At 38.4% G+C, this 20,371-nt stretch overlaps 1 protein-coding gene across 1 annotated transcript in view; it reads right to left on the bottom strand.

Moving 5' to 3' along the window:
• The window catches only part of EPHA6 (EPH receptor A6), a 973,304-nt gene that overhangs the window by 737,999 nt on the left and 214,934 nt on the right, over window positions 1–20,371 (bottom strand). Inside the window, exon 3 of the mRNA XM_090058840.1 lies at window positions 7,709–8,372. Coding sequence (XP_089914966.1) covers window positions 7,709–8,372 — 664 coding nt within the window. The remainder of the gene's footprint in view (window positions 1–7,708; window positions 8,373–20,371) is intronic.

Genomic DNA, 20,371 nt, shown 5'->3' with positions numbered 1-20,371 from the left:
CCACCAGGATGCAACTCCTGCTGCTCTAACATACATACAACATAAAGTTGTTTGCTTTATTGCAAAATTTCAGTAAACTCTCTACATTACTATTTGACATATATTGTTTAACTAACTCTACTTCTAATTGTTTGATCTCCACTTCTTCCAGTTAACTTCACTGGAATGTTTTAACTTATCTCAATTTAGTATATCAATCAATGCTCCTTAGCTCACCTTTGAACAAATTTTTTCCAACTGCTATAGAATATTAATTACTTTGTTCTTTTAAGTATATTCCTTAAGAACAAGCAATGTTAAAAAGAAATAATTGCTGCATGCATTTTGACATGATCCTCAATTGCTAATAGAGGTATAAACAGTAACTTGCTAAATATAATTTAAATGAACTCCATAAATACTTATATCTGTAAGTTCAATTAAGTTTCACCAAACCGCTAAAGAATTAGCCTTTAGCTAACAATCATACCACTACTGATATATGTTTTCCATCACATAATCTGCAGATGTTCCCTCCCCCCCCACAAAAAGTCCAAATTTGAATCAATACCATCATGTTTGGTCTCCATCAACAGCTAATGACAACTGTGCTCAACATTCATATGCTTGTACATAACATGTTGTTCAATAGACACATAATCAGTGAATTTTCAATTATTATTGAAAGTCTAAACTGGTTGATTAGCTGCCAGTCAGTCTTGTGTTAGCTTTCCACCCATACAACAGCTTAATGCATTTCAAAACCATATGAAATACATATCAAAGAGGTCACCTAAAGTTGTCAGAGATATAAATATCTGGGGGAGGAAATCGTATGCAAAGGTATGAATAGTTTTGCCCTTGAATAGGATAAACAATGAGATGGGGAGATAATGGTAAGAATTTAAGAGAACCCTTTTGAGGAAAGGAAAAACCAAGATACTTCGAGCCCAGCAGCAGGAAAGGACCCCAGCTAGGGAGACTGGTAAACTGTCTGGGAAAAACTAGCAGGATTACTAGCTGCTGGGAACACAAAGTGAACACCAGGAGCTGCTTCAGGTTATAAAGTAACAATTGAGAGGCAAATGCATTGTTGGGATAAAGTTGGTCAAAAAATATATCACCCACAAAAATCCTTACTTCACATAATTTCCTGGACCACCACAACACTACCAAACTAACAGCTGAAGTATTTTTGTTTTGTATTTCTGTCTCCGAACCTAACAAACTCTGCTTATGGTTTTCCTGTTTCATTTAATGAACAACTTTAAGCTTCTTTCCCTATAGTTGCCTAGTGATAAGTGATTTTAGGGTGGCTGACAGCAACAGGCATCCTGTTCTTCCAGGGAATGAAGGGAGACAGATCTTGGCATCTGTTCCAGCAACCAGATGCCTCCACTCTCACAAAGCTTTCTTAACATCATGCACCCTGATTTTGGGTCGTTATTTTTTGTGGAAAATATAAAAGTAAATATGGTAGCTTACATATGGTACTAAGGAATTTCAATGTAGCCATTTTTAATCTCTTAGTTTTTCACTGAATATCCCCTTCTTGCTTTATTTTCATGAAAAGTGAATAGGATTATCTAAATGCTCTTCTCTATATTATTAGCTATTCTACAGATTCCTGTCATATCCTCTTCTTTTTTCCTTTGTTGGTCATTGGAAGTCAACACGACTTACGTCCAGCCATCCAAGTTTACATCCTCCTACAGACTGCAACTGGTAATTAACTATTTGTTCCTAGTACTTGTGTGTCAAGTGTAAATCTCAAAATGGTATAAGTTAAATTCAGCATAGTTTGCATTTTCTGTTCAAAGGAAACCCAGGAAATCCTTGGATGGACATTGGAACTCACAACTGATATGTATTGACAAAGTTGTCCTACACAGCAAGCTGCCCACTCAGTGTTATAACCAGTTGTGACCTCCAATACTTTCTCCAAATCGCCAGTAGTAAAACTATTCAGAAATGTTTAATGAACCCCAAAAATATGGATAAGGGTGATCATATAGCCATTTGTTACTTGAAAAAGTACACATTGAAATTTCAGTTCAATACATCAGAGATGGACAAGTGATCTACAGATTTAATTCAGAGAAGACTGCAATATCGAAATGCCTGTCACTAAAAATCCAAAATATGTACATGACATGAGAGCAATCCTGCACCAGTTGAAGTCAACAGCAGAAGTCTCATTGACTGCAAATGAGAATAGGATATGACCTTAACTCAGTAAAAAGAAAACTATTTCAGCAACATTTCTCCTACATATTCCAGCAACAGCATCCACATTTTCAATTTCAAATTTAATAAATATGGATATTCGTAAGTGGACTGTCAACTCCCTTGCTCAGAAGTACATTCACTCTAAATTGGCTCTGGTGGAAAAAAATGTCATTGGATTGTGACTACTGACAAAATTACTGACAGATGAACAAGTCCATGTAAATTTCCAGATCTGAATCTAGCTACATTCACTTGAATCTATTACATGTTTTGGTTAGGCTGTTCCTAATAACTTTCCCAAAAGTACTATGAAATTGACATAATTTTTAACTTCCACTGCAGTCTGAAGGATTTTGATGAGCAATAAGGCTGACCAGAGGCTTATTCATTAACACTATGTGCATCTTCTTGCAGATTTCCAACCTGTCATGGTGATGGTGGCATCATTCCTGCAGAAATATTCCATGAGTGAATGTTTGGTAGTTATAAGATGGTCTGTGAAAGGCTTATTACTCATCACCCACACATGAGTGGGGGACATTATTCAACCCTTGCCTATATGTACACAAAAATCCAGTACGGAAAAATAAATGGAGACATAATGTATTAATATCATCTCATTCCCAAATTGCCTTTGCTACCTAGTGGACAGTTCAACAGTGAGAACGCTAATTATTTTTGGAAGTGTGACATTCACTTTATCTATGTTAGGAAAAAAAAGACACTAATCACCTCCAGTTTGAGTGAGGTAACCAATTAAAATTGCCTTATCTGTCTTCTTCCGTAGACTCACTGTGTCACTGGGTATCCTATCAGGAGAATCAACAGTACAGCACCAAATATTTTAAAAGCTAAGAATATGGTATACAATATGATGGGGTGCAACACTGAAAATGTTAAAGATGTTGCTTGGGAACAAAAAGAAAATGATTTTGGCAGGATCTGAAATTAGTAAGGCTCATATGCCTTCTAGGGTCATACTGAGCACAGGAAAAAGAAACTTATCTAGTTTTGGGCTTACTTTGAGACAGTAGATTATAGAATAAATGGGAAGTTTCAAATATTGTGTTCATTTCTTATCACATAATAATAATCAAGTTAAGTCTTCATTTGTATGGGAAGCTTAAAATGTTGCTGTTGGGGCAAAAAAAAAACATACCACAATTAGCAGTGCCTCAAACAGACTGTCTCATGATTTTAGGGGGAATCTATACCAAACCAGATTGTGACTAATTCAACTGACAATGAAAAGCATTCACATTTTAAAAAAAAAACTATAGTCACAACTGGCATAAAAACAGATCTCTACTGGCAGGCTTAGGAAGTATAGAAATGCAACTACCCATGCTGGAGTCAGTTCCAAGGAGAGGGGGGTGCAGTTGCACCCCACTATGATTCCTGTTCCACCTAAACTTTAAAACCAATTGCCTGTGGGAAGGGCAAAAAGGCCAGGGGAAAGGTATTCGCAGCCAGTGCCCCAGGAGTCAGTTGACTTCTTGACTTCCTGGCTCTTTTCATTATAACATACCTGATTCCAGCTAACCTCAGGGGCTAATGACCCTTTCTCCTTTTTAATTGTCTTGATGTTCTATTTATCAAGCTACCTTTCTTTCGCAGTTTCTGTTTCTGTTAGCTATTCCTGGTAATCTCTGTCTCCCCCATTTCACAGCCCTGCAGCCTGATTTTAGTCCTAGCTAAAAACCTTAACTCAGGTTTGGTGACATTAATTTAGATGAACATTAACTCAGGTGTGGGAATGATTGACAGTGAAAGTGTTAGATGCACTGTCAAGATGCCCAAGGGGGCTAGATTTCATTTTATAAATCTGAACAACAGATGCACATGTAACTATAATTACTACTGGACTAATAAAACAATGTCTTATTACTGTTTTTACCTAACTTATAAATTTAAAAAATATATATATATAATCTACCAAATTAGTGCACATTCCAATAGTTATATTATATTCATGTTTGCTTTGATCTTAGATATTGAATAATATAGACATAGAACCTAGCATATTAGTAAATGTTTTTGTTTGCTGGTTATTTTACCTAGAGAAAAGTGTGTGTTGTGATATATGTGGTGAAGTACCACACCATCTGCACCCCCTTTTTCAAAATCTTAGATCCTTCCATGACCCTTACAATGAGTTCCCAACATCAGCATTTAAACAGACACATGGGAGAATATGGGTCAGTACACATGCAATTTAATGGTTACTATTCATTTTTTTAAATATCTGGTGGGTATGAAACTGCTGCTTCTAAGGGCCAGAACCCAGAACCATTCTTTAAGATAACATTTACACACTGAAACAAAAAACACTCATGTATTACAAGAAATACAAAGTTAGCCAGAGCAACATCAACCTTAAAAATACACTGCAAATAGACAACATGAGCGGAAATAGGCACCTCTGAAAACAACTCTGAACAAGCTAAAAAGAAGAATTTACTAAGACAAGTTATTTTACAATATGACCTGTTTAAACATTTATCTACCATTCTCTGGGCAATTAACAAAAATACTCTAACTAACGTACCATAGGTTTTCTTATAGGCTTCCAGCTGGGAGATACTTATTCAGCAGCAGACTTAATCCTCTTAATGAATGAAGAGCTGTGATCATCATACAACAGGAAGGTTCATAATAGGGATGCCAAGCCAGTCAATTGACCAGTCAAATATTCCACAAAGCTAAGAACACCCTCTCTTAGGAACAGGCACACCTTGCCCTTCCTGAGCTTTTCTAGCCTCCTTTCCATTCCCACCATTAAGCCCTGTGAGGCTACAGGAACGGTGCTGAGAGAAGAACCAAAACCAGCAGCATAGAAAAGCTTCTCCTACTGGTCACCTGCGGTGAGTGCAGGCATCTCTAAAAGCAAACAGAAAATGGTTGAAAGGGTTGGCTTGCTACCTGCTTAGCATGCCTGTATTTTAATAGCTATACAAAGGTAAAAATTACAGTTTTAGGTGCGTTTCATTTCTCTCTTCTTTTTTTCTTTTACATTTTGTAAACTTTCAGGCTGACCCTGACCCGGGTTTTGGGACAAAAGGCAAGGAAAAGAAGAACTGTTCAGTCTTGAATATCATTGACTTTTATTCCTACTTAACACAGATTGTAATAAAAAATAATTACAATGTTTTAGAATTGAATTTGATGTTTCATAATAACAGTTAAATAGACTTTTTTTGTAATTAACATATAATTAGACTGAAGATTAAAGACTCTCTTCACTATTCTAATTAATAAATGTTTACAATAGTTGACCATTATCTGACAATATTTGACCAGTCAATAGACCAATTTTTTTTTTTTGACCAGTAAAAGAACTCTTTTTAGATTTAGGGTTCAGAACATTTGCTTAGCGTTCTACAGCACAACTTACATGTAGTAAAATTACTAGGGCTGGGACGATAGGCTCCAATGCAGAGGGAGCACAAGACTGGCAGTTTTTACTGCAAGCCTAACTGCCACTTCTGACACTACTACATAGGATATAACATCTGCTTGTTATGTCTCTGCTCATAGGAGAGGCATAAATTGACAAATCATGAATGCTTTTTGTTAATTCCGTATGATTAGTAGCTAACTCCATTAGAGATAAAATGAAATCCTATGTGGAAAAAATACCTTGATATAGCCATTTCCACCCATAATGTTGCCAAAATGGTACTCTGGCGATGAATATATTTTAGAAGACGATAAATGGTGTCATCCAGAAAACAGTGGAGAGAGTCAGCTCCATTTTCTGATAGTAATAGATGGATAATATTTTCCATGCACCATTGCTTATGTTTGTGGTCTACATACTATTTTTTCTATCTGAAGTTTCTGTACTGCTACCTATCACAGAATTGAGTACCAGCTACATAAAATATTCTGGCCTAGGCAAAGCCATTGTACAAGCTATGAACAAGTTATGAACTCCTTGGTTCTTCTCTGTCCTCAGTACAAACCTGATTTCATGTGAGGGCAAGTGGTTTTACATGACGTTTCATTTTACAAACCACTACCAAAGAAAAGAGCTACAATGTTCACAAGTTACTGTTAAGCTATTAGAGAAAGAAGACAGCCTTAGCAAAAGACACTCTTGTAGTATCTGACTACCTCTGAAGCTGACTACCATGTTAACTTTCTGGAAATTCTGTGTATGAATAAATACAGATGCTTGATTTCACTAGTGTAAATAAATGGCACTTCTGGAGACTGGATGAAATTTCAGTATTGCAGGCACAGAGTCTGCAGATATGAGGGCAATTGCACAGGAAAAATTTAGCCAAAAAGACCTAGTTGATAGACACTAATACTGTTCAGGATGTCTTGTGTGTCTTGTGGTAGATGGATGGGCAACCATCATTGCTATGAACCTTCCTGTTGATAAAAATGACAGCTCAGTATCGTGAGTGCTGTAAGATGCATTGCTTACAGTAGACGTCTCTGACAGATACTGAGATCAATCTGTCAGCCCATGCACAAGGCTGAAATGCACCAGGATGACATGAACACATTTTTGCGTTTTAGGAAGGGCATGTCACTACTCCACATGAATTCAAAGCCTTACCAAAGATTAATACCAAGCTTACAAGAATCTCATCTGCTTACCTATTTGCTCATGTACCAAACAACATTGAAGCTGAGGTTCTAGCTAATTAAGTTGTCATAATTAAATTCCAGTGATGTGACCCCCTTTGATGAGTCCAATGCAAATAATATTACCATAGCATGGGATGAAGTGTGCTTTGACTCATGAAAGATTATGTACCTTTGATTCAATTAGTTTAAATTACATCTCTACCTGCCTTCTAAATACACTAAATTATCTCAATAAAACATACTTTTTCTGCTTCTGCGTCTGTGTTCACAGTTCTACCTCTGAATGTCAGTTATAAGCAAGAAATGAAGTAATCTTCAAAAAGTTGCTAAGATACCATTCATCATCTTCCCTACTTTAGCAAGGTTCAATATTATACCTGTCCCATATATAGCAAGCACACGGTGATATTCATACAAGTTTGCAAAGTAATCAGTCTATTAAATAGTGCTGGGACAGATACATTAATAGAGGAGACCACATCAACACAGCACACATAGTGAAGGAGATGCTTTTCTGTAGTACCTTCCAAAAGTTCAGCGACTAATTACACTGCACTTTTCAAAGCCAAAATAGGGGAGTGATATTTGTTCCTTAAACGAAGTGATTTAGTGCGAAATTGCATACCTGATTTATTGTGAAACACCAGTATTGAATATGTGACATAATTTAATAACATTACACCACAATAAGGGGAATTCCATATTCTGCATGGGTAGAGCTGATTAAGGTGGTGTTTCTTAGAACTACTTTTTTCTTCTAAACCAATGACATCATAACTTAAAACATACATTTTGTTCATTTCCTTGAAAATTTGTAGGATGTACTTTCCACAGACAAATAAATTACTTGCAATGTAAGTAACTTGACATTTTTTTCCTGTTAATTCTGTTACCTTACCATGGCAGGAACCATCAACTTCCTCATATCCTACACTGCAGATACATCGTCCAAGAGGCACAAGCCAATCCCCATCTGCTCCACAGTAGAGTTTTGGAGTATCCCGTTCTTCAGCACTCTTCACACAGGAACCCCGTACTTCCACCAAAGAGGAAGAATCAACCCTTGGAATAGTATCAGGAAACATAGCCAAGTTACGAACTGTGAAAGGACACTTTTTGTAATAAACACGGACTGAGACCAGAGCAATGCATGCTCCAATGTCCTGAAAAGCAAGGTAAAATCCTTTCCTGTTTATTGGCCCAACCTCACGAACTTCTGTGTTGAGCTTAAGGATGCGGTCACCCAAATCCATTTGGGTAAAACTCTCATCAGCTGCAATAGTATCAATTTTTGTGTACTGGCTTGTCTTGAATTTCACTCCATGGGACTCATCTGACTCCATGTAGTAGAGGTTAAAAGTTTCCTTGCAAGTTCCCAATACCCATGGAATGCTGTTGCAGTCCCTCAAGGTAAACTTCATTTCGACATAAATTTTCTGTGCTGCATCACGGGAGATCCAGTTTGTACGAAGCCAGTTGTTTTGGTTTGGTTCCATTACATTACATACCTGGTAAGTGTGAATGGGACGGTTGTGCTCATCCATTTCAGTAATTGCATCCCACTGAAAAGAAAATAATTTTTTTTGAAAAAAAACAGGAATCACACATTAACATATTTACAATATTAATAGAGAGTTGAGAGATTTCTTTTACTTGAAAGTCAGAGCAGAAATGTTACTAAATTATTAGTAAGATTACTACAGAAGAATCACATAGTTGGTAAGTGCCGTGTTGATAAAGAACAGAAATCTGAAAACTGTATCACTGAAATTATGTCTAATGGACTAGACTTCAACAGCAGATGAAACTGTATGTCTCAAAAACACACTCTGTATATTCATATAAACTTACTTTTCCCTGTATAAACCCACCCCCCTCAGACTTTCAGTATTTTTTTTGACATTCTTTGAATACCCTCATCACAAGGCTACTAAAACTATATTCAGTATTTTTATGTGGTACTGATGAAAGATTAGCATTTTCCATACATTTAATTTGTAACAGGTCTATATATATTGTATAATATGTGATCAGTGATAAAGACTGCTGTCGGATAATATGACCATTAGCATTTTCATGTAGGGCCTGTTCCAAAACTTATGTTTACACAGTTTAATAAGAACTCATGTAATTTAACTTCTGGTTAAAATAACATCTCAGAGAGAGCACAATATTAGAGATGGTACCAGGTTACAGATATGATTATTATTTTCAGCTTTCTTACGACATTTGGAAGTGGGGGAGGAGTCTTCTTTTCCAGTTGAGATTCTCCATGCAAAGAATGCCACTATATTAATCTATTGAACTTTCTGATTAAAATTTCGATTATGCAACAACGCTAACAACAAAAGATTTAAACACCATCCATGAAAGGTTTCTAAACTGCTTAAATTATTACAGAATCTACTGATTTAAGGAAATACTGATTTTCCAAAGATTTACATCAAACCACTCAAATTAATAAGAGGGACTTAGCATGTGGATATTTCTGTGCATCTACCATAACTACAGCTACAGCACAAAGTTGTATGGCCTTTTAGATGTGCAGTTCTAGAGATATGCTGATATATTAGTGATGGGAACATCTGTTTATAAATGTTACTCAAAATGCCAGAGTTCTTATTTTTAATGTTATACAGCACTACAATTTCTATTGTTTATCATTTTTGCAATGGATAGAGTTCTGAGCATGAAATTAATAAAAGTTATTTGCATGCAAATATGTTAATATGACCCTCCAAAAATTGAAAATGAAAAGTTTTAAACAATTAGGAGTGGAAGACTTCATACTGCATTTTGTCTCTCATCAGCATTCTCTAACTTTGTAATAACTTTGCTTAAATTATATAGATGACATTTTATGTTGTCATATTAGTTACATGATAAATGCTAAAGTCGAAATGTGCATTGAAATTAGAATCAATATGTAATTACAGATGCAATGACGGGATAAGAACTTTACAGTCATTAAAATGGCATCATTCAAATATGAATTCATTCTGCTAGCACACACCAAAAACAGATTGCTTATTCCAACACATGAAAGTTCAACTTCTTCCAATACAGTTAAGCTCATAAATAAAATGGTTTGTTTTCATGCAGGTGCTGAACATACAAAATTCCTAATTATTTCAGTACTCTTAGGAAATTATACAGGTTTCCTTCACTTTATGTGGGTTCTGTATGTGCGAATTCACTCCTTTAAATTTTAAAAATTTGTTATATGCGAGGTAAATTCACTCTTATGTGATTGGTGTGGTGGAAGCTCACAGTCAGCTGCTTTCTGTGGTACATTGTGGGGGTGATGCGCAGCAAAATATAGCCACCTGTGTGGATCTGTGCTTCTCACTCATTGCCTATAACGTGTGTTTCTGTAGTTGCCATCCCCATTATGGTAATGTTTACCACCACCCAGTGCTTGTGTGTACACTGTCAGCTGTTGGTGAATATCAAAATTGTCTGGTAAAAGTGGTAGAAATGGGTTTGGGGGTCAGTAGAGTCGAGGTCTTGGAACATGTCCCTATATGTTACATTGTAAAGTGGTTTCCTTTATGCAAATTCAAGTTATGCACTGTTTTCCAGTAATACATGTACAGCATAAAGCAAGAGAAACCTGTACTTTGCTTAGCAGCTTCTATGTTGCAAAAATCCAGACTGATTTCAGTTTATAGCCCATTCACCATTTAGGAGGAAAAGGGCTTTTCTAATATGCCACTAAGCTATCATTCCCTAATGATGAGGAAAAAAAGAATGCATCTAAAGCACTCTTTTGCTATGGGGGTCAGGTAATAGAATCACTTAAGAATTAAGCCTATCTTGCAGTTGGTGAAGCAGAGGATATGCCCACTTGGTGAAATCTGCAAGAAGTTGAGCACTTAGTTTTAGGCACATGCTTTTGCACATGTAGCATGAACTAGTTGGTGTCACTGGGCATAACCCTAGGTAACTCAGAGGGATGGAAGACCATGAGTGTCGATGAAGTCCTGCTCTGGGCTCAGACGAGCCAGGACCCCCCCCTTGCCCAACCTTTGTAACCCTTTCTCTGGCACCTGTAATCGCCTGTCCTTCTGGAAAACAGGCGAGCTAAAACTGTTATCTGTGGAATGCAAGGGCACCGCTCGGAGAGAGAAGGGAGGAGGGAAAGGGGAGGAAGAGGGGGGCCAGCTGGTGGAAAATCACTCCAGAGAATTGACCAGGGTATAAAAATACACTGTTGCAGGGCTAGGTGCGCAGGATTTGAGACAATACAGTCTCCCTGTGCCTTTCACTTGAGCTCATATAAACTCTGTCTACTTCTCCCCCCAGTGTGTTTATTTGATGTGACGGACACCGGACAACGAACCCAATTGTTGCCTCCCTCAGGCACCTTGTGCCGGCAACAAACTGAACTAATGTAGCTGATGTTAAAATAGAGTGCAATAACAGTGCAATAAAACCATGTTAGTCTTGTCCTGTAAGAAACTTGAAAACTCCATTTTGTATCCTTCTGCTTGACATAGGTGAACAAAATCTGCATAGCTTTTATGTATAAGTGTTTCTAAAAGGGTCAGTGGTAAGAGAATGGCATAGAGATGGGAAAAGAAGATTTAACTTTTATGTAAGCAACAAGGCACCAAATGTAAGTTACCAGTCAGTAAACTAATTAATGGATGGCTGAAAAATCCCTTTTAGGCCTAGGGCACAGAGAAGATAACGAGGAGAAGTAATGCACCCATCCTGCCAGACGAGCAGCAAAAACACTCCAAGGCTAAGATAAGCTGAAGACAAAAGAAGAACAACCGCAAAAACAGAAGCTGGGTATGGAAAAAGCACTGAAACAAAGGATGCCAAAGCACTGAAACAAAGGATGCCAATCCATATAAAAGAACACTTTGAAAATGCCAAGTTGGGTGAGTCTTTTTCTCTACTGCTGTTTCATCGGAGCACAGATTCATCTGTTTACCCCACTCCAGCTGTTATCTTTAAATCTGCTATCTTCAGATCATCATCATCTACTCAATAAGCCTGGGCTAGCCACACTGGGCTGATATTGAGCAACTGTTGCTGGTAACTATTTGGTGTATGTGTGGATGAAATGGTTGTTTTGTGTATGTGTATGTCTGTGTTAATGATGTGTATGATGATTTGTGTTAGTTTGTATGAATGGTGTGCCCCAAACCTCTGTGTCTAACTTATGTGATCAATAAACGTGGCACCTTGTCTTATCCCCCTTCATAAAGTCTCACTCATGATTTGAGCAACTGGCAATTTGAGTAACATGCATGCGCGTGCACACACACACACACACACACACACACACAAACAAACTCTGGTAAGTGGAAGCGATAACTTTGAAGAGAGAAACCTGGAGAAGGAGAAGGGAAGAAAACCAAGAGAAAGATTCTCACAGTGTGTGTTTATATGTGTGTAAGAGCGCACTAGTATGAAAGATGCTAAAAATTTGCTCCCCTCAACCCTTCTTCTAAACAGAGTTAAAAAAACCCCAATGCCTCAAAAGGATTTTTGAACAGAGGAACAGTGAAATACTCTTGCTGCAGGAAAAGGAAAAAAACTCATATTAAAATATCCTTCTCCTATTGTAATATTTTCTTCAGAACTATTTAAATTTGAGCTTAAAAAATTGGAGCCCAGAATTCTGCTGCTACTCATGTAGCTAATACCATAAATCTTTTTTCCCCCTACAGGAAAGCAAGGGCTCTGTATTTGAATGATAACTGGTTTCAAAGAACAAAACAAGAAGGATTTATTATATATAGATGATTTTACTTTTCACTCAAGGCAGCCATAGAACTGAAGTTCCAAAAGGTATTGAATGACAATAACAACAATAACAACAACAAGCCATAATGCGGGAGACAAACCTATTTTTTAAAATGATCCATTAATTTGGTTCCAGATGCTGAATTTGGAAATACACTGTATTTGAATATCTATATGTTCAATATCTCTCTACTTGTGCATGCCTTACAATGAAATATGGCCTCTCCAGAACAACTATAAAATGAACAACAAAATGTGAATTTGAAGTAATCTCTGGAACAATATATTGATTCTGAGTTAAATCCTTATTTACTGTTTTTTTTTTCTTCTTTACAAAATTAATGTATTGAGGCTGGGGTCAAGTTTTTCCAGCCCTGGGAGTTGCACCCTGAATCTGTACACATGTTCGTTTAGATGGGGTAGAGTTAGCCCAATATATGTAATGTACCTCCTTACACGAACTAAGTTAGATCAGGCTGGCCATTTTCCTCTAATCTAAACTCTCCAAACTTTAGCTATTCAGAACAAAAAAAAGTTGATGTGAGATGACTACATCTTACCCCCACCACAAACAAACAAACAAACAAACAAAAATCACTCAAAAACATGATGAACCAGAAATTTTTTCAATAAATGCACTACTTTGAGAAATACTCTGATTAACAGGAACATACAAATTTTCTGAGGTAATAACAATGAAATGGAAACCTGGGAAAACAGAATTAGTAGCCATACTTCTAAAGGAACATGAGAGTAATGCCACTGAAAAGGTCATGAGTAAAATTTGGAGTTTAGAAGAGCTTATATTTAAAGATTTTATTTATAAAAGTGAAAAACAAAATATTTAATTAAGCCATGGAACAAGCAATGAAAATTTTATTTAGGCAAACTCAGATGTTTTCATATCTCTAAAAGCTTCTATAGAACAATCTTGTTTCATTTTAGGACTTCACTAATATTTAACAGCTGCACAGACAACACTAAAGGGCATAGGACAAAAAACCTCTCATAGAATTATTAATTGCAATTCAGTAGTTGCTACTGATTAAGGCTTTAATTCACACCATCATTCAAAAAGATTATACTTCATATGATATATTATTTTTTAAACACCTAGAACTTTCTGCTAGAAGAATTATTTATGAATATCACAATAAACAAAGGGAGAATATTGAGCCAGTCCCAGGACAGACTCAGAAGGCATGACTCCTCAAATTTTAGAACTATACAAGTTTAAACTAGATATGAATGTGGACCTTTACTTATTTTGAAAACTAGATCAATGTATTGTTGTTCCTCTGCGGACCTGGTCTTCTGCAAGGCTTTCTAGAAGGCCAGCTTATGTTGGTGAAGAGTCTCCTAAAACTGTCTATTTATACAGCTCACACATTATCTACACTATTTACCCATTACTCATAAAGCATGACTACTCCAGACCCACAGACACAACTCTAGAAAAACTAGCTTAGTCACTGTGAACCAGCAAGAACATTTGTCTGTCGTACTGTCCTCTCCACCATCATAAGGCCTTCCTCTCTTGGGTGACTTATTACCAGGGAACCTGGTTTTGCCTGATTAAAAAAACAAAAAAAACAAAACCAAATTCTCTGCTAAAAATTCCCAAACCCATAGTTAAAATTCAAGGCCCCACAACCCCACCCCCCAGGCTTGCTGATGCCCTTTGCCCCCCACCCACATCCCCTGTTTCCCCAGCCCTGCCATAGGGGGCCCCAGATGACAGGAGTATGGACCTGAGTCCGTATCCCCTGTCTCTGCTCCCTCCCTGCTGCAGGCTTGGGTGAGGTGGTTCCCCACTTCTGCATGCAGTCCCAGGCAGTAGGAGAGACCTGAGCCCCTCAAATCTGTACCTGGGGAAGGGTCAGGATCAGGCTGAGGCTGCTGCCCAGCCAGGTGGGGCTTGAGGCCCGGGGCAATAATGCACGGCTGCAGGGCCCCAGTGGGGAGCAGAACAGGGCCATCATCTGGGGATGGGGAAGGGACACAGCCAGTTCCCTGCTGCCACATGCACTCCTGGGGGGCAGGGAAGACCTGCATATCCCCAGATCTGTACCTGGGACAGGCACAGACTGCGGGCTTGAGCTCCCACCCTGCTTTCCTCCCCCGGGGCCTCCAGAGCTGGTAGGCATGACCCAGCATGGCTGGGGACAGCAGGGCCATGCAGGGATTCCTTGCCACTGCAAGCTGTCCCCCCACACTGCCCTGGCAATGCACCGCCAGGTTTTCTGTGTGACTCGTCTGCTCCCTGCCACACTGGGTCACCAGGAGGGGTTGGAAGCAGGGAACAGCAGGCCTTCTGCTCACCACTGGGAAGCTAGCTGATTTTATGAGGCTACCTTTGGTGTTAAATATTCTATATGAATAAGGGTACAAGAGTCTGGCTCTTATGTGGTTTGGAAGAATGCCTGCATGTAAATATTAACTTAGTTAGGAGCGAATTATCAAGGAGGGAGAAAGAACCAAGCAAAATGATTTCTAAAAACTAGATATTAGGAAGGAAGCAACCACTATTTCAGTCACTATGTCTGTATTTCATTGCCTTTTAAGAGACAGAACAAAGTTCCTGAAGTCATAAAACCTTACGGCACATCTGGGTACAGGGTGATAATTTTCCTTTCAAATCAAAAAAAATAACACACAATAATTCTTTGGATCAAAAAAAAGATGCTAATCATCTATTTTAGCTTCATATTTTCACAGTCCTTCCTTGTGATTTAAGGACATGTAATTCTCATAGACACAACTGTATAAAAGTGTTGGCAAGCATTTGAGGACTGGGGCTGGGGGGAAGAAGGGAGAAGGGGATGGATGGGCTTGGCAGTCAGATTTTCAGAGGTGCATTCTCAGTTCCCACACATTTCAATGGGGATAGAATTAGAACAAGATTAGATTATGCAAGCAGCATACAACTGCCATTATTCAAGGACATATTTGATTATAGGATGAAAGTTTCAAACTTCTGAGCACATAAAATAAGTACAGGTGTGATTAATTAACTTTGCACATAATCATTACATTTACAAGGAAACAGTAGCAGATAGATATTCTCCTTGTTATTCTTTAAAGGAACAAATGTCTGTTCTGAGAGTCAGTTCATTACTTGTTTTGTGTAACAGCCCTTGCAGATCTCAATTTAGTGTCATCTGCTGACATCTACAAGAAAATTCTCACTTTTTGAACTGATAGTTATTGCTAGAATTTTTTTATTGCATTTCCATGGAAACAGAGACTGAATAGTAAAAATACGATACAGGGTTTTAAAGTTTTCAAAATTCCCTTACTATATTTTCAATGATCTCCATGGAAATGGGATCAGCAAGGTCAAAGCTAGGTAGCAGCAGAGAAGGATTCTCACTTGGCACATTTAGCTTCCTAGCTTTCATCTGCAAACACAGATTTAAAAAATGACCTGCCATTGTGACATTCAGAGCAAAACCAGCTAAAATTTATAGAATTGTGAAGTCAGAAAAATAATTATCTTTTTTAATTAATATTTTTAGAAAAAGGACATTTACATTGGACATGACCTTTAAAACACAGCAGTTTGAAGATGACAAGTTCAGGGAATGCTAATCAGATGCATAGAATTTTTTTTTAAGTTTAAGATTTTATATATATATAAAAAATGTTTTCTTTCATTTTCCTAGCATCTCTTTCCTTCAGTTCTTTGACAGCTATGATAATGAAGAAGTCAGACATTCTTACCTAAAAATGCAGTCTAAGGGCACTTTTACATGTGCTCTGGGGTTTAGGGGCAGGCAGCACTTTAATTAGAGTGCCACCACGTCTTGTGTAACAATGTCCCTCGACTTGAAAATGGCAGTGGGGGTGCTTGAACTAAAGTGCATCAAATGAGCTTTAGTTCAAAAGCCCCTGCCACCATTTTTACGCGTAGGGACACTGATACACGAGACACAGAAGACTGCTGCAGTGTGGTAATTGCCACCCACCAGCAGACTCAATTAATCAAGTTGGCTCCAACACATTGGAGTAGCCTCTGTGTTTATGTATAGGTGCCCAAAAAGAGTTGGCAATATTGTGCTGTGCTATAAAAATCCTAGCTCAAGGATCCTAGTATTTTGGAATGGACTGGGAAGGAATCATGAAGTAAGAGGCCTCTGGCGGAGGAGACATGGTCTTTTAGAACCCATTTCTCGTAAGAATACTTCTGTTTTAATGCCGCTGTATTGTAATTCAAAAAGCCAAACACTTTTGGAAACCAGTCTAGGGAAAAAAATGGTAAGTTTGCTCAAGCTCTGCATACAGAAGACAACATGTTGCCCTGAATCATAGGTGTAAATATATTTACTTCTAAAAAACTCTAAAACTGACAAGGCTAATACAGAACTTATAAAAAAGAAAAACAAAGGAGAATAAAATGCAAAAGGTGACATCTGATAAAAAAGGACAAGCTTTAAAATACATCTCAAAGAGAACAAGTCACCTCTGACTGCCCAGATAAAGAGTGGGAACACTATTAATAAGAGTAATTAAAAGTTCTTTACAGATTTCTGCAACTGCAGTGATTAAGGAAAAAGCAGCTAAGAAGAAATGTGCAGTATCTGTTTCCATGCAAGCAACAGACATGGACACCAGCTATTAGAAACAACTTAAAAGGATCAGCTCAAAGTCTGCAGAGAAATACATTAGTGGGAAGGGTTGAAAAAAACCCAAACCCCAACATGTAAGAATGAAGAAAATATAAAAGGCACAACCAGGGAAATAAAATTGCAAACCAAAAAGAAAAGAAAAGAAAATGAGCTTCATAAAAATATTAATAATTAAACATATTAATGCCTATGCAGCTGAAAATAATGCTTAGTGATGTAAGAAATGGACAGGCAGATTCAGAAAGTGGTTGGTCACAGTCTAAATTTAAAGTGCAAAATAAGATGTTGCACTTCTGTTTGGATGAGGCAAATAATATTCACGTTTAACCCACTGGAAATGGAATCAGAGATGGATCCTTTGGAAAATGTCTTAGTCATCTGAATGACTTTATAGTTAAACAAGAAAGTGAACGTTGATATTTTTTTTCAAGCAAGCAAGACAAGAAGGTGAGACTTAAGTGGCAACCACTGAACCAAACAAGGCTGTACAGGGTGTGTCTATGTGTGGGCATTTAATACACATTAGCCCGACTTAAGGAGCATTCAGGGCACATGTGTATGTGCGTACTCTTAATGTGCTTTAAAATGGTGATTTTTAGGTTAATCATGCCTAGATTTGAGACCTGCATAAAGCAAGTGCCACATTTAGGTATGATTAATTAAACCATGTCAAGGCATGTGTAGACATGTTAATGCACATTAATGCAGGGCCTTCAGTGCTAGGACTGCCCAGCTACAAGGGGCCCAGCCAGAGCCCAGCCCCAGGGCTCCTGGCTGGTCACCTCCTGGGCCATGGCTGGGCTGCACTCTGGCAGCCCCTAGCTGTAGCCTATAAAAGCCTGGACAGGAATCACATGGACAGGAATCCTTTCAACATTACCGGTTATGTTCCAAATCCAAGATAACCAAAAACTCCATTACTGACCTTCAATATACTGATGATTGTGTTGCGAGTGCTGACTTAGTTGAAGAGACAAGACATTCTTGATTGCTTCTGTGAAGCATATGAAATGCTTCAGTTCATGGTAAACTTCATGAAAACCAAGATACTTTACTAACCCACCCCAAACCAATCATCTGCTTCTGAACACATTACAATAAGAGAGCAATCCTGGAAAATGCTGAGCATTTCTCCTACCTGGGTAGCCAACTTTCCAAAAAGTAAAGAGACGACTGTCTCTTAAAACAGGTCCTATACTTCCAACTCACCAAGGGTCACCACTCTAGAGGCAAAAAGCTTTGAGCCACAAAATGCCCTTCCTCTGCTTTATAAGCCCACAATGCAAATATGTTTCAGTGCTGTTCTAGAGTTGCAGGACAGTTTCTATCGATTGTTAACAAAACTATGAAAGTCTGAGGCATAGGTCTTTATAACAGGGAATCCTTGCCCTGTTACTGGGAGAAGACAAACAAAACTGGTAACAGTTCTTTAAGAGCTTGATTTTTGTACCTTGGAGGGATGAGAGTGCATGGGAGGAAAATACAGCTGTACGGGCAGACCAAAATGTCATGAGAGAGAAACCTTAGATGGCAAGAAGCATAAGGAAGCAAAGACAAGGTGCCTGCAGTTGCCAGTAACCCTACACAGGTGGACTGAACTAAGCAGAGATGGTAGCCAAAGGACAAGAAGGTGGCAGAATTAAACGGACTAACAAAAAACCCCTGTGCTCAGGTTGGTTGATAGACCTGCCTGGCCAAAAGGGGAGGACTTGCTGGAATAAAAAGCTTGCTCTCAAGCTAGAGAGGGTATTCTAGCCCTAACTGGGATGGATGAAGAGCTGCCAGGCACAACACTATGGTACCTGGAAGTACAATAAGGGGAGTCCTGGTATGTAAGGCAAGAGAAGTTTTATTTTCCCTTTTACCTCTGAGTTAACCCAGAAGGATGAAGATTTAAGTTTATGTGGCTCTGTAGTGAGTACTCAGAATGGCTGTATTTTCATTGAGGTCAAAACAGAAAATAGTGGAGGACTGCAAGCAGCTGTGAGGGGAGGATTGGAGGCTACCTGACAGGTCCCTTAGGGTGCCCTATGAGCTGAAAGGCAAAGTTCTTTGAGTAGATGTGATATATTTTATCAGACTAACTGAGTATTTGGAGAAAAGTTCTGGGAGAGGGAAAAGGAGAGAGGAGTGAGTCCTGTAAGTGTTGAGAGGGCTCACAGGGTGGGGTGGGGGGAAGGAGGCAAGAAATATTTGGACTCTGTGAGGCCAAAGGGCCAGGGGGCTAGAACCTAGATCACTGAGGACTTAGAGCTCCAACCAGGCAGTTGATGCTGAGAAGCCAAGGCCACAGTAAGGGAGAATAGGGATGAAGGTAGCAGCTAGAGTAAGTAGGCCAAGACTGAGAGTCAAGGTATAGACAAACACAAAAGGGTGGAGCCAGGGGCCTTAAAGGAATAATCTCAGTTGACTGAGCCTTGAGAGGTATAGGTGCAGCTGCTAGAGATTCCACCTGGAACCACTAAACAGGTCTTTGCCATGACTATTGATACTAGATGTAAGTTGCTCAGGTACAATGGCAATGTGCAGCAGCATAAAACTTTAGGATAGATAGGAGATGAAGAGGAATAAAAACAGGTGGTGTCAAAATGAAAATGAAAGAAGAGCCAAAGTAAAGTTCCTGGAAGATGCAAGCAGCGACATGTCTTGAAAGCAGTTGTGTGCTGAAAGAGACCTTGGCGGGGGGGGGGAAGAAGGGGGCGTAAAAGCACAGACTGTACATCAAAAAAAAGGAGTAGAAAGATGTTAAAACCTTGCTCTGGTTCAAGAGGCCAAGCTAATTCTAGAGATAACACAAGTACAGGGATATAAAACTGTTGGTAAAAGAACCAAAAAGAATAAATTCTGCCTTCCTAACTTTATTTTGCCTTTGATACACAGTTGAAGGGACAAAAGTTACACAAAACCATAAAAGGACCTAAAGAGACTGTGTACAGCAAACAGATATCAAAACACAGTTTATCAATAACTTTTAAGATGTCAGTGCTCTTAGTGTCCCAGTGAAAGTGACTACAGCATGCAGAAAACAATGACTTAATGGTAATGGAACAGTGTTTACCATAAGATCAAATCTGTAAAATTTTGTTTGTTTATGAGTTGATGGTAAATTTATAATCCCTGGAAAAGGAATGTTTTTATATGGTCCTTTAAGGCCACTATGTTATGACCTCGTA

Source organism: Crocodylus siamensis, chromosome 1 (genome assembly GCF_052110815.1).
Source record: "Crocodylus siamensis isolate JL-2025a chromosome 1, ASM5211081v1, whole genome shotgun sequence".
Taxonomy (NCBI): Eukaryota; Metazoa; Chordata; order Crocodylia; family Crocodylidae; genus Crocodylus; species Crocodylus siamensis.
This window is presented reverse-complemented; position numbering and strand designations above follow the sequence as displayed.